At 37.0% G+C, this 14510-nt stretch overlaps 1 protein-coding gene across 1 annotated transcript in view; it reads left to right on the top strand.

Moving 5' to 3' along the window:
- The window catches only part of TTBK2 (tau tubulin kinase 2), a 174373-nt gene that overhangs the window by 55222 nt on the left and 104641 nt on the right, over positions 1-14510 (top strand). Inside the window, exon 3 of the mRNA XM_075532131.1 lies at positions 939-1086. Within this exon, the coding sequence (XP_075388246.1) occupies positions 939-1086 (148 nt within the window). The remainder of the gene's footprint in view (positions 1-938; positions 1087-14510) is intronic.

Genomic DNA, 14510 nt, shown 5'->3' with positions numbered 1-14510 from the left:
GAGCACTCTAGCTGTACTTCTTCCAGGACATTGGTTTTCAACATTTTAAAGAGGTCTTGTGCAGCAGATTTACCCAATTCAATGCATTGTTTATTTTTTGACTGCTGTCCCCATGAGTATTGGTTGTGCATCTAAGCAAGATGAAATCCTTGACAACTTTTACTTTTTCTCCATTTATTATGATGTTACCTATTGATCCAGTTTCAGGATTTTGATTTTCTTTACATTGAGTTGTAGTCCAACTGAAAGCTGCAGTCTTTGACTTTCCGGAGCATGTGTTTTGGAGAGGAGGACCAAAAGTGCTGAGAGGACTGGGCTCTGACTGCCCAACCCCACCTACACATCTCAATGGGATTGGTCCAGATAACAGAGGGATCTCAGGGCTAAAAGAAACCTGGCAAGTTAATGCCATAGAATTAAAACTACAAACCTGGTTATTTAGTAGTGTGAGGCAGCTTCAAAAAGTTTTTGGTAAAATGGAATTTGTCTTACATATTTATGGGAAGTGATGTTTATGGTTTGTTGTTTTTTTAAAAATTACCTTTCTGATACTGGCTGTACATCAAATTTTAAATTGTGACAGATAATTTCATTACTTTCTATGGACAAGACTATGAGAACAGGTCTTATGCTATTTTCAGGTATTTTTCTCCTTGGAATATACAGTTTAAAAATGTGGGGAAGAGAACTGGCAAGCTGCTTCCGTAAAGGTCACAGCTAAGGAATCCAATGTGGCAGTTCTGCTTTGTCATGAGAGTTACTGTGAGTTGAAAATTGACTCAGTAGCCCATAACAAGCTTAACAGTATTGAAATATTTTATTATAAAACACAGATAGTAAAATTATATATTATATTGTAAGTATGGGCTGAATTGGTTTTCAGCTAGAACTTCTAGTAATTTGTGTGTGTATATGTTCTCATTTTATTTTCTATGCAGTTGAGGAAGATTGGGGGTGGGGGCTTTGGAGAAATTTACGATGCCTTGGACATGCTCACCAGGGAAAATGTTGCGTTGAAGGTGGAATCAGCTCAACAACCAAAACAAGTCTTGAAAATGGAGGTTGCTGTATTGAAAAAATTACAAGGTAAGTGGTTTTGTATGCCTTGCCAAGCAATTGGTAACATATTGTTATCATTCTAAAACATGACTATATTTTTAAGCACTAATTGAATATTCTGGTGTCAGTTACCTGCAAATATGCTAAACATTATTTCTTGGAAATGGCATCGATGACTAGTGTTGCTAGGTGCCATTGACTTAGTTCTGACTCATAATTACCCTACGTACAGCAGAATGAAGACACTGCCTCGTCCTGTGCCGTCCTCACAGTATTTCCTGTATTTGAGCCTATTGTTAAGCACTGTGTTAATTCATCTTTTTGAGGGTCTTCTTTTTGCTGATCCTTTACTCAGTAACTAGTAGTAGTATGAATGTATAATTGGGTAGAGTCATTTACTTTGAGAGTTTCTTTTTATAGTTAAGAGGAGAGCAGATAAATTGGCAAATACATTCCTCTGCAATAGAAATTACTGTCAAAAGTTGGTACTTGTGCATTTGTTAATTTTTTTCTTGTAACCCACATATTTCTGAATTGTTTCTACTCTGTATCTAAACATGTGTTTTTGGATGTTAAACATGTTTTAAATCTCACTAAGTAAGTTATATTCAATTCAATTTCAAAATGGGTTAAAAATCCTCTTACATGTTGATCCTTATTAACATGAGTTTCATATACCGTATATACTCGTGTATAAGCTGAGTTTTTCAGCACAAAATATGCTGAAAAACTGGGATTTGGCTTATACACGGGTCAGTTGTACCCAAGTGAGGTGTGAGATGTAACATCTTAAGGTGATTGCCATTCCGCCGCTGTTTATTCAAAGCCCCGCTGACACTGCAGGGCTTTGAATGTTTGTTTACTCACATCTAACCAATCAGAGCCGTCCTGTGACGTGGACGGCTCCAATTCGCAGAAGCACCCTTAGTGATTCACTTACACTGGCAGCTGAACTGGTAAGGATGTGTCTGGGGCTGCGCTCTGTCTCTCCCCACTGGTCTCTGTCTTAATTCACATCCTGCATTTCCCACACTGGGCTTATACTCGAGTCAGTTTTTCTGGTTTCCCAGGTAATAATTAAGTACCTCGGTTTATACTCGGGTCAGCTTATATTCGAGTATATACAGTAGTATATTTCTTTCTGGTCCTCTGGTCAGTTTTTAGGACAATTTTACTAGTTAGGTCTCAATATCTATTTTTTTTTATTGTTTGAAGTGAACTTGTTTGTCACAAGACTCCAAGTCCACTTCAGTTTCACTTTCCTCCATTTTTGGTCTCAATATTTTTATTATAATGGAATGAATTATTTTGTGGTATAATTTAAGTGATAGGAAACTGATTGCATTGCTAGTTTTTATTTTGTATTTTTAATTTAATGACCTTCTCTGATATTTTATATTACTGCTATTTGAAGTTTGATCTGAATAAAATTTAAATAGGGCTATTAGTCCATGCTGAGCTCTAGAGTGTTTGCTTTTGTTGTGGGACATTTGTTATCTAGAGTTTATTATTAACATTACAGAAAAAGAAGTTTCTTCTCTAGTTTGCTAGTAAAGACAAAAGGTTACAGTGCCGTAGGCCTATAGATCCATGGTTTTGCAGTCTTTAGTATGAATGTTTTCTTTGTGAGTCCATTCCTTCTGGAATGCTAGTATATTAGTTATTATTAAAAGAGCCTGGTGGTACAATGAGAGCCCTAGTGGTGTGGTGGTTACTGCAACATGTTAGGCTGCTAGCTGCAACGTCAGCAGTTTGAAACCAACCAGCCTCTGCAGGACAAAGAAGAGGCATTCTACTCCTGTAAAAAGTTACGGTCTCAGGTGGGGGGAGGGAGGGGGAACCGATCACAATGATCTGCATATAACCCCCTCCCGGGGGGACAGACAATAGAAAAGTGAAGGGAGAGAGCAATTGGTGTAAAACATGAAAAAAAATTGATAAATTATCAAGGGTTCGTGAGGGAGAGAGGGTGGGGGCTGGTGGGAGAGGGGAAAATGAGCTGATACCAAGGGCTCAAGTAGAAAGAAAATGTTTTGAAAATGATGATGGCAACATGTGTACAAATGTGCTTGACACAATGCATTTGTAATGAGAGCTGTAAGAGCCCCCAATGAAATGATTTTTTTAAAGTTACAGTCTCAAACTCATAGGGGGAGCTCCATCCTGCCCTATAGGATCGCTGTGAGTTGGAATTAACTGCTGAATGGCAGTGAAGTTTTTGTTTATCTTTTTGGTGGCACCTAAGTACTCAGCTGCTAACCAGAAAGGTCAGCAGTTTGAACCTCCCAGAGCTGGAGATCTGCTCCTGTAGAGTAAAGCCTAAGAAACCCTAAGGCACAATTCTACTCTTGTCTTAGAGGATTGCTAGGAGCCAGAATCAACTGATGGCACAGGACAACAGTTTTTATTAGTTAAGAAAGTGTGGATTATGTTATTCTGGCATTTTATTCTTTTTTTATTCTGGCATTTTATTCTTTTAATCATGGCTGTTCACCATAAGATTTCATAATATTCTACCAATTGCTCATAGAAAACGATGCTGATAAAATTATACATCTGTCTGATGGTCATTTTTAGCCCAAACTTAACGATATTGTTAACATGAGAATTTTTAAAAGACAGTAAATACTCAGACCAGCACCCATTGTTAGTACTCATTCACTGCCCTTGATTGATCCAACTGACAGCAACCCTGTCAGGACAAAGTAGAACTGCTCCATGGGTTTTTTTGATAGTATCAAACTTTACAGGACCAGACAGCTCATTTTCCTTCCCAGGAGAGAATGGCATGGATTTGAATCACTAACCTTGCAGTAACCCATTGCAGCAAAAACTCAAACTAGAGAAAGAAGATTAGAGCAAAGATATCTATAATGTTTTTTTCCCTTTTCTCTTTATTTCTGGAGAATATTCTGAATTCACTGATGTAGAAGTCTCAAATTGATGCTAACAGAACTATTGATTCCTTTCTGGGTTAAACAGATCCCAGGAGATTTATTATTCTCTGAAGAACGAGGAGGGGGTACTCAAAAACACCGGAATTTTTTTCAAAGCTATGTATTTAAATTTTTTTACAAAACAATCATATCACCTTCAAAGTGTTCTCCATTATACTTAATGCATTCGTCAAATCTGCAATTCCATTCTTGGAAACATTTTCCAAACTTAATCTGTTTGTATGGCTGACAGCCCCTCACTTATGTTTTTCTTCACCTCTTCTATGTCTTCAAATCTCTGCCCTTTCATGTCCCTCTGCATTCGTGAAAACAAAAAGAAGGCGCATAGAGTGAGGTCAGGTGAGTAAGGTATGTGGGGCATTAAAAGGTATACTGTTTTTTGCCCCAAACTGTCTAACTTGAGAGGGCTATGGTGGCAAAACCAGTTCCCCATTTGCCACAAATCAGGCTGCTTTTTTGTTACACACTCTTACGCAAACTTTTCAGAACCTGTAAATAGAAAGCTTGATTAACAGTCTGACCTGGTGGAACAAACTCCAAATGTTCTATGGAATTGTCATTTTTATCTGTTAGGGAAATTGACAGATGTCCAGAACAAGGTTTGTCATCAATTGACATTTCACCTTTTTTGAAATAAGAAAACCAGTTGTACACTTGAGTTTTTCCCATAGTGCTGTCAATGCAAGCTATATTGAACGACCACAACAGTTTCTGTGGCATTTTTCCCAAGCAGGAAACAAAATTTCACAGCTGCACACTATTCTCTTACATTGGCCATCACAAAAAAATGAGGTTGAAGCGAAATGCTTTTACAAAAAATTCACTGTGACCAGAGAGAACCTTCCCAGGTGACGCCGCCATTGGGTGCACTAACTCAGAGAAAGTTGCTTGATGCTCGCCTAGAGAGAAAAATGTGTACTATGAAAGCGCCACTCCACCCAGCTCAATCCTGGTCTTTTTTGGGTACTCCCTCACATACCTAATAAGTAGGGCCATTAAAATATTACATTTTCATTCATTTGTACAGAAATGTATTTCTATGTAACTATTTAGCTATAACTTCTGCTCCATTCATGATAATAATACTATCTTTAATCCCTTAGTTTTTCCACTTATTGCTTTGAAATCTTGTTCAAAGGGAATAATTGCCTTCCTACAATGGGCTCAAGCATAAGAACAATTGTGAGGATGGCACAGGACTGGGCAGTGCGTTGTTCTGTTGTGTATAGGCTCACTATAAATTGTAATGTACTCAATGGCACCTAACAATAACAAAAATAGTCTTTTAATCTTTTCTCTGTCCTCTTCTATCTTTGTTTTACATTGAAATTCTACTTACATTCACTTAAACTTGTTTATTGTAGTTGAGTGAAAGTTTACAGAGCAAATGTGCTTTCCACTCAACAGTTTATACATGCTTTGCTTCATGACAATGATTTCAATCCCCACAATGTAACACATTCCTCCCATTTTCTTCCTGTGTTTTTACTATCTTCATTTCTTTACGTTAGCTTTTGCTATAACGCAATGCACCATTTCTTTTTTCCTCCTCACTAAATACAGCATTATTGGCTGTGCCAATGAAATGGGAAAAAATACTTGTCTTTTCAAATCAGATTATTTATAATTCTTCAGCCCTTCAGGAACCTTACATCAAGACTTACTTGTTTTTCAAAATTTTTATTGTAAATTAAGTCAAGATTTACAAGGCATTTGTTTTCTATTCAATAATTCATACATAGTTTCATGTCATTGATTGCAACCCCACAATATAATACCACTTGTCTCACTTACTCCCTCTGCTTCCTTGGGTGTAAATTCTGCCCTTTAGATCTCAAATGGTTCATTGTTCTAAGCTTTCTTTACTTCCATAGTGTCACTCTCCTCCTTATAGACCTGTCTGTTGTTTGGTTAAAAATTGAACCCAGGGGATGTTTATGTTCAGATCTGAAAAGTGACTAAGGGCTGGGTGATTTTGAGTTTTGCGTCACACTTTTCTCCTGCTCTATCCAAGAGCACCCAATGTGGTGATGACCTCTTGCAGGGTAGTTGGTAGTGGTAGCCAGGCACCATCTAGTTCTTTTTTTCTTTTTCTTTTGCCATCTAGTTTTTCTGGTCTTAGGATTGTGGAGACAGATGTTTGCATTGGGTTTATAGCTTCTTTGCATCTCCAGTTTTCTTCAATCTTCCTTCCTCTGGACAGGGAGAGACCATACTTGTACTTCAGATGGCCACTCATGACTTTTTAAAACTGCAGAAACTACTCAGCAGTGTAGGTTATAGAACATTGTCTTTGTTATGCCCATTGACCTTAGTGTCCCCTGAGTCCATGATTCTGAGCCCCATAGCAAAATAACTCATTCCCTCAAGGTGTTTGATTATATTAAGAAATTTTCATAACTTGCCCCTGTGTTACATCATTATTTTTGAAAATTAGATTTCTATTTCAATCTTTAAAATTTGGATATATCCATGAGACAGAGAAATCTTAAGCAAAACTTGAATTGCATAATGAATTTCCATGTATCTAAAGCTCAGATGTAATAAATATTAATATTTGGATAGTCTCTTTGTATCTATACCCACTTCTACAGCCATTCTTTCCATTTTGCTAGAGTATTTTACAGTATCAGACAGCATGTCTGTAAATATTTCAGTAGTTTCTCTGTCTAATAGATATAGGCTCCTAACTAAAAACATAATCATAATATCATTAGACACCTAACAAAATTAATGAATACTTAATACCATATAATATGTAGTCAGTTTAATTTCTCAAAAATATTTTGCCATATATTAAAATCAGGATTCACATATAAAGTAGGCATATTGCATTTGATGAGATCTCTGAAGTCTCTCTCAATCATTTCTACTTCTTAGGAAATTTTCATGAATTATTTTGTTGGTTGATTCCTAGCTTGATTATCTCTATCTTCCCTTCTGGAACTTTTTTTTTTGTTGTTGAGATATTGGACTTCTTCATGTGGTCCTCTAATTCTCTATCTTTTCTTTCCTATTTTTAATTATGTTATAGATAAGTTGGTAAAATTGTGCTCATCATTTTCCTAACCCACTGTCATTGAATTGATTCTGACTCACAGTGACCCTTTTTAGGATTTATGAAACAGTAAATCTTTAGGGGAGCAGATAGCCTATTCTTTAACTCAGGAAGCATCTGGTAGATTTGAGCCTCTGACCTTATAGTTAGCAGCCTGGTGCCAAACCCATCATGCCACCAGGGCTCCAGATAATGATAGAAGCCATAAAACTAAACCCACTGCCATCAAGTTGATTCCAACTCCCAGTAATCGGGCAGGGTAGAGTAGAACTGCTCTCTAGGATTTCTGGGACTGCAGATTTGTAAGGGAGCAGTCAGTTTCACCTTTCTCCTGAGGAGTAACTGGTGGGTTTGAACTTCCGACTTTGTGGGTAGCAGTCCAATATATAATCAACTACATCACGGGGTTTCTTTTTGTTATGTTGTTATTAGGCGTTTTTGAGTTGGTTTTGTTGTAGAAAGAAACACTGCCCAGTCCGGCACTATCCTCACAATTGTTATATTGAAGTTGCTGTGTCAGTGAACTAACATGGTCTTTAATAAAAATTAACACAAGACTTGTCTCCAAAAGTCACTGTCGTGGAGTTGATTCCAACCCATTACAACCCTGTAGGACAGAGTACAACTGCTTTGATTGTTTTCTTAGACTAACTTTTTATGGAGTAGAAAGCCTCAGAGTAGAACGCGCTGTCAGAGCTGCTGGTGGAATCGTACTGCTGACCTTGCAGTTTGCAACATGCTTTGGAACTCACTACACCACAAAGGCTCCTTAGTCCCCAAAAGGTGAAGGTCAGCTGTATCCCAAATGTTCTACCTTTCCAAACTTCTGTACTACTCTATCACCTCTGACATAACCACTACCTTTTTTACCTAAAGGAAAATGGATCATGTATTGTGAGTGCTGGTAAATCCCTAATCTAAAATTCAGATGTCTGTTTGGAGGATTTCCCGTATTGCCAAGGCTCTGGAAGCTAGTGAAATCAGGTCAGGTGACAAACCACAACTGAAGTTCCAAGAACTGGAGGTTCAGCAGACCAGATGCAGGATCTAAAGGACACTTTCCATTCCTGGCTTTTGCTGGTCGTAAGATTGCCCCTCCTCCTCATCAGAGGGCTCATTAATATCCCAAAGATGGCAACCATAATGAATCCTGTTACCAGTTACTCACAGGTGAACCCTAGAAGTCTCTTCGCCCTTTGTTCTTAACCAGATCAATACAGTAAAAAGTTGTTTGGTGGGAGTTGACTTTGGCTAGAAGGACCACATTAAATAATTCAATGCCCCTATAGTCAGTCCATCTTCTTAAGGGTCTTTCTGTTTTTTTGGTGACCCTACACATTACCCAAGCATCATGTCCTTTTCTAGGGACTGGTCTCTCCTGATACCTGCCAAGTATGAAAAGAAGATAGAATTTGTATAAAATATACCACCCCCAAACAACAATACAACAAAAAAAGAAACCATTGCTAGCAAGTAAATTCCAACTCAAGCAAACTTATATATGGTTTCTTAGGCTATATGTGTAACTTATATATAGGTTTCTTTACAGAATCTGTGACCTCATTTTTCGCCCTCAAAGTGAGCTGTCTCAGTTAGTAGTCCAACTCTTACATGACAGGCCACCATTGCTTAAATCAGGGCTGGGGAACTTCCTGCTTGAGGGCCATAGTAAGACCAGCAAAATCATCTATACCAGCTGGCATCACGTGTCTCACCAAAGAGAAGTAGTGCCAGCCATCACATTGCTGAAAAACTCACTGCTATAGAATCAATTCTGACTTTTAGTGACCCTATGAGATGGAGTAGAACTGCTCCTGTGGGTTTCTGAGACCGTAGCTCTTTATGGGAGTAAAAAAAAAACCTCAGCTTTCTCCCAGGGAGCAGCTGGTGGTTTTGAACTGCTGACTTCTGGTTAGCAGCCCGATGCTTAACCCCTATGCCACCTAGACTACTATCACATTAGGGGTGAGTTAATTAAATATTTGACCAGTATGGTCTGAGAATAATGTTTTAAATATCCAAAAGGCCCTTGCCAGTAAAAAACGGTTCCCTACTAGCCTGGTTTAAATGATGACTTTCCCTTGGTGTTTATTTTGAGTGAAGAATTTCAAAACTTTATTTTCTTTTTGGCACCTGGTGAGCCATTTAGAATATAGATGATTTTATGTGAATATCTTTATGAAAAGCCAATGTGAACCTTTGTTTCCCAGTCTCCTTAGGTGGAATTATTTTAATTGGGGCTTGATTTAGATGATACTTATTTCTTTTGTATCATTGTTGTACAATTGATTAAACCATGTGTTTCCAGAATGCTTTCTCCAGCTAATCTATTGACGTCTCTGTTTTGGAATCTTTATAATGTTTATTGTTTGTTTTCATAAACTGTCATCTGATTTTATTATTTCAATAATAGCATAAAATCTTTGATGAAAGGACCTTTGATTTTAGTTTTCTATCTTCCCTGATGTAGATATTTGATTATTTTTATTAGGTTTTTTTATTGGTTGCTTAGTTGGTAGGGTGGTTGTTAGGTGGCTTCATATCAGTTCTGACACGCAGTGATATAATGCACAGCAGAATGAAACACTGCCAGATCCTGTGTCAGCCTCACAATCGTTAATTGACATTCTTGGAGTCACTGTGTCATCCAGTTTGTTGAAGGTTGTCTTCTTTTTCACTGACTCTTTATTTTACCAACCATGATGTTCTTCTTACAGGCCCTGATTTTTCTGCTGGGATTGGTCTCTTCTAATTAAATACATGAAGTACATGAGAGAAGTCTAGCCATTCTCACTTCTGAAGAGCATTCTGGCTGTTTGTCTTCAAAGACATATTTGTTTCTGGCAGTTCATGGTACTTTCAATCATCTTTGCCAACATCATAATTCAAATGCACCAGTTTTTCTGTGGTCTTCCTTATTCACTGTCCTGCTTACACATACATATGAAGTAATTGAAACTATCATGGCCTGAATCAGTTGCACCTTAGTCTTCAAAGTGTGCCATTTTTATTCTTTACTACTTTAAATAGGTCTAATGCAACAGATTTTCCCAGTGTAATACACCATTTGATTTCTTGATGTCTGCTTTCATGGGCGTTGATTGTACGTCCAAGTGAAATGAAATCTGTGACAACTTTCATTCTTTTCTATGTTGATCATGATATTGTTTATTGGTCCAATTGTGAGGATTTTGGTGTCCTTCATATTGAGTTGTAATCCACACTGAATATATTTGATCTTCATCAGTAAGTGTTTCAAGTCCTCATTGCTTCCATCAGGCAAGATTTTATATTGCAGGGTGTTAATGGAATCTCCTGATCCCGATGCCACATTCTGCCTATAGGTCATCTTCTCAGATTATTTGCTGAGCATACAAGTAGATTAAGTATGGTGAGTTCACCACGAAGGCACAACCTTCACCGTGATTCTGAACCACATAATGTTCCCTTGTTCTGTTTGAACAACTCTTTCTTGGTCTGTTGCGCAGGTTTTGCACAGGCATACTTAAGTGTTTTGGACGTCCGTTCTTTGAACTATTAATCAGAATTTGTTATCAATCAGATGTCTTTGCATAGTCAATAAAACACAGGTAAACATCTTTAGAGCAGTCTTTGCTTTTAGCCAAGATCCATTTATTGCCAACGATATCCCTTATTCCTTGTCCGCTTCTGTAGTGGGCTTAATTTCTCTGTGTGCCATCTGATGAGTGCCACGTTATAGTCACCATTTATTTATGTTGTTGAAAAAAGTACCATATATACTCGTGTATAAGCTGAGTTTTTCAGCACAAAAAGTGTGCTGAACAACTGGGGTTCAGCTTATACACGCGTCAGTAGCATGAATAGATGTCATCTGGTCAAGTCCGACTAACAAAAGGAGGAAATCTCATGAAGCCTGACATAGAGTTAATAGCAAAGTGGGTTCGAAATGCATGGGAAGACATTCCAGAAGACATGGTGCTATGTGCCTTCCGGAAATGTAGTATTAGTAACGCTATGGATGGCAGTGAAGACTGCGCTTTGTATGAAAATGACAGCAGTGATGGTGATGACGGCAATCTCAGTGAGGACAGCGTCTATGATGACCTCACACCAGCTGAATCTCTGCATTGGGATACAGATGATGATGAGGAATCCAGTTTTGAAGGATTTAACTCTTTACATTTTAGCTTGGTTGCTGATTGAGCTCAGGGAATAGTACTCTTAGGATATCATTGTTGTTACCTTATTGTTTTTGTTGAACCTATTTTCCACTTACTGTGCTGGTTTATTAATGTTAAATGACTTGTCCTTTTATTTATGTTTTTATTTAAAATAAATATTTAAATACATTACCCCACTGATGTCTCAATTTTTAGTAATTTTATTTTCATTCATTTTGATTATTGAAACTCACCAATAGCTTCTGCATTTTCCACCCTAGGCTTATACTTGAGTCAATCCGTTTTGATTGACTTGAGTCAATCCAGGTAATAATTAGGTACCTCGGCTTATACTTGGGTCAGCTTATATTTGAGTATTTACGGTATATTTATAATGAATGTCTTTTGTCTTGCAAAATTCTATTATGCAATCTCCAACATTGCTTCTATCACCAAGGCCATATTTTCCAACTGCTCATTCTTTCTTGTTTGTGAACTTTACCATTCCAATTGTCAGTAATCATTATTGCATATGTGATTAATTTTAGACTAAAGAAATTGGTAAGAATCTTTAATTTCTTTATTTTTGACCTTAGTGATTAGTTTCTAAATTTGAATAATAGTAACTGCTTTTCTTATAGGTGCATTGTTATTATCCTATCATTGATAACATTATTCAGGTAAAAACTAAACTTGCTGCCATTGGTCAGTGCAGACCCATTGCAATCCTCTGTGGGTTTCCAAGACTGTAACTGTTTACGGGAATATCAAGTCCTGAGGAGCTGCTGCTGGTTTCGAACTGTCAACCATACAGATTGTAGCTAAGCATGTAACCACTATACCACCAGGGTTCCTTACACTCAGGATTTTGAAATATATTTTTTTATATAATGAATACTACACCATGCCTCTTCAATGTGCCATTTCAAAATGGCCAATATCAGTCAATTTCAGCTTACTAATGCTTAGGTTATCAGTCTTTATCCAATCCATTTCATTTTTTTATTACATCCAAATTTCTTAGACTTATACTTTTTACATTTCTTACTTTAATCTTTTTTTTCCTTCTATTTTATAGCTATGGAAATTGAACCTGAGAGGTCAAATAATTTGCCCATTTTTAACAAAAGTTTTAGCTCAGATATGACTTATTCCCAAACTAATGCTCATAATTGCTAAGCATTAATGATAGTAATAGAACGGTGTGTTAAGTATTTACTTTGGGGCAGATAGTACATTAAATTTAGATAGACCTTAACCTCACACGATAGCCCTTTGAGGTAAGTGCTATTGTTATTCTGTATGTAGTATCTAGAGATTAAGTAACAAGGTGCGATTGTGGAAGAGATGTTACTGTATTTAACGATCCTGAGGTGCATGTATTTTCCCTCCTCGCTAATAGATTTAGAAGTAGTTTTGTGCTTCAAAGGACACTTTTAAGAAGTGAGGCAGCCTACACAATGGGGATAATTTTTGCAAATCATGTATCTGATAAATTATTTCGTTTAGAATATGTATTAGTAATGAATAGACATAACCCAATTTAAAGATGTCAAACGCTCTAAATAAGACATTTATACAAAGAAAGTATACAAATACATGACCACTAGACAAATGAAAAGATGCCCAACATCACTAGTCTTTAGGAAAATAACCTACATGAGATAAAAAACAAAACAAAAAACCTACAATGCTTCACAACCACTCACTCAGTACCATTGAGTTGATGGAGACTCATATCAACTCTATACCAATAGGATGGTATTGAAAGAACAAACAAATCCCAGAAGATAACAAACATTGGGAAAATGTGGAGAAATTGATTTCTTTGTTCTTTGCTGATGAAGATATAAAATGATTCAGCTGATTTGAAAACAGTCTGATTCTTGAAAAGGTTTATGGTGAGATACTGTATGACCCAGCAATTCCATGCTGACATATGAATCCAACAGAGTTAAAACCATGTTTACATAAAAATTTGTACATGAATGTTCATAGAATTATTCATAATAATAAAAAATCGGAAACTACTCAAATGCCCATCAACTGGAAAAATGGATATATAAAATATGCTATATTTATACAATGGGATTATTAGACAGTAAAAACAATGATGTATTGATACATGTTACAACAGAGATAAACCTTGAAAACATATGCTAAGTGAAAGAAGACAGATAATAAAGATCACCTTGTATAATTCCATTTATATGAAAATTTCAAGTATGCAAATCTTTATAGATCCTCACTTGTCAGTTCCTTGTACCAGGGTGGCTTGCTTGTTGCTGTGATGGGGGAAGCTGTGTCACTGATATTTCAAATACCAACAGTGTTACCCACGGTGAACAGGTTTGTGAAGCTTCTATACTAAGATAAAACCAGAAAGACGAAATACGTAGTCCATTGCTGAGGAATTAGCCACTGTAAAACTGCATAGTAGGCGAACATTATACAGTTCTATTTACTGTATATACGTGAGTATAAACCAATCTGAGTAACAACTGAGGCACCTAATTTTACCACAAAAACTGCACTAAAATATGCTGGAAAACCTTGGCTTCTACACATATATATAAGGTATATGAAATTTTGAATATGAAAATTTATGTAGATGGAAAGTAGATTAGTGGTTTCATAGGGCTGAAAGTTGGAGAAAACCAGTTGTGACTAACAGTACAGGGCTTATTTAGGGGATGATGAAGACCATCTAAAATTGATGTGTTGATGTTTTACAAATGTGTGAATGTACTAAGAACCATTGACTTGTACACTTAGATGGTTAACTTGTGTGGTATTTTAGTTCTATCAATAAAGCTGTAATGAAAAACGTATTTGTTTATTCACTGAGTACATGTTTACAGAATATTTACCATGTACCCTGGGCAGAGCTAGGGAGTCCTGGTTGCATAATGGTTACACGTTGGGCCGCAGCTCTACAAGGTCAGCATTTCAAAAGCACCACCTGCTCTTGAGGAGAAAGTTGGAGCTTTTTACTCCCATAAACAGTTACAGCCTTGGAAACTCAACAGGGGCAGTTCTACCATGTCCTATAGTGTTGCTATTGAGTAGGTATCAACTCAGTGGCAGGGGGTGTACAGTGCTGAGATTGAGAAGTGCTGGGGCCTTTCTCTAAATCAGTTGTTCTCAATCTTCCTAATGTCACAATCCTTTAATACAGTTCCTCATGTTGTGGTGATCCCCAACCATAAAATTATTTTCATAACTGTCATAACTGTCATTTTGCTACTTTTATGAATCGGGCAACCCCTGTGAAAGGGTCCTTCAACCCCCCAA

Source organism: Tenrec ecaudatus, chromosome 14 (genome assembly GCF_050624435.1).
Source record: "Tenrec ecaudatus isolate mTenEca1 chromosome 14, mTenEca1.hap1, whole genome shotgun sequence".
Lineage (NCBI taxonomy): Eukaryota > Metazoa > Chordata > Mammalia > Afrosoricida > Tenrecidae > Tenrec > Tenrec ecaudatus.
Note: the sequence above shows the minus strand (reverse complement) of the source record. Positions and strands in the feature narration are given on the sequence as shown.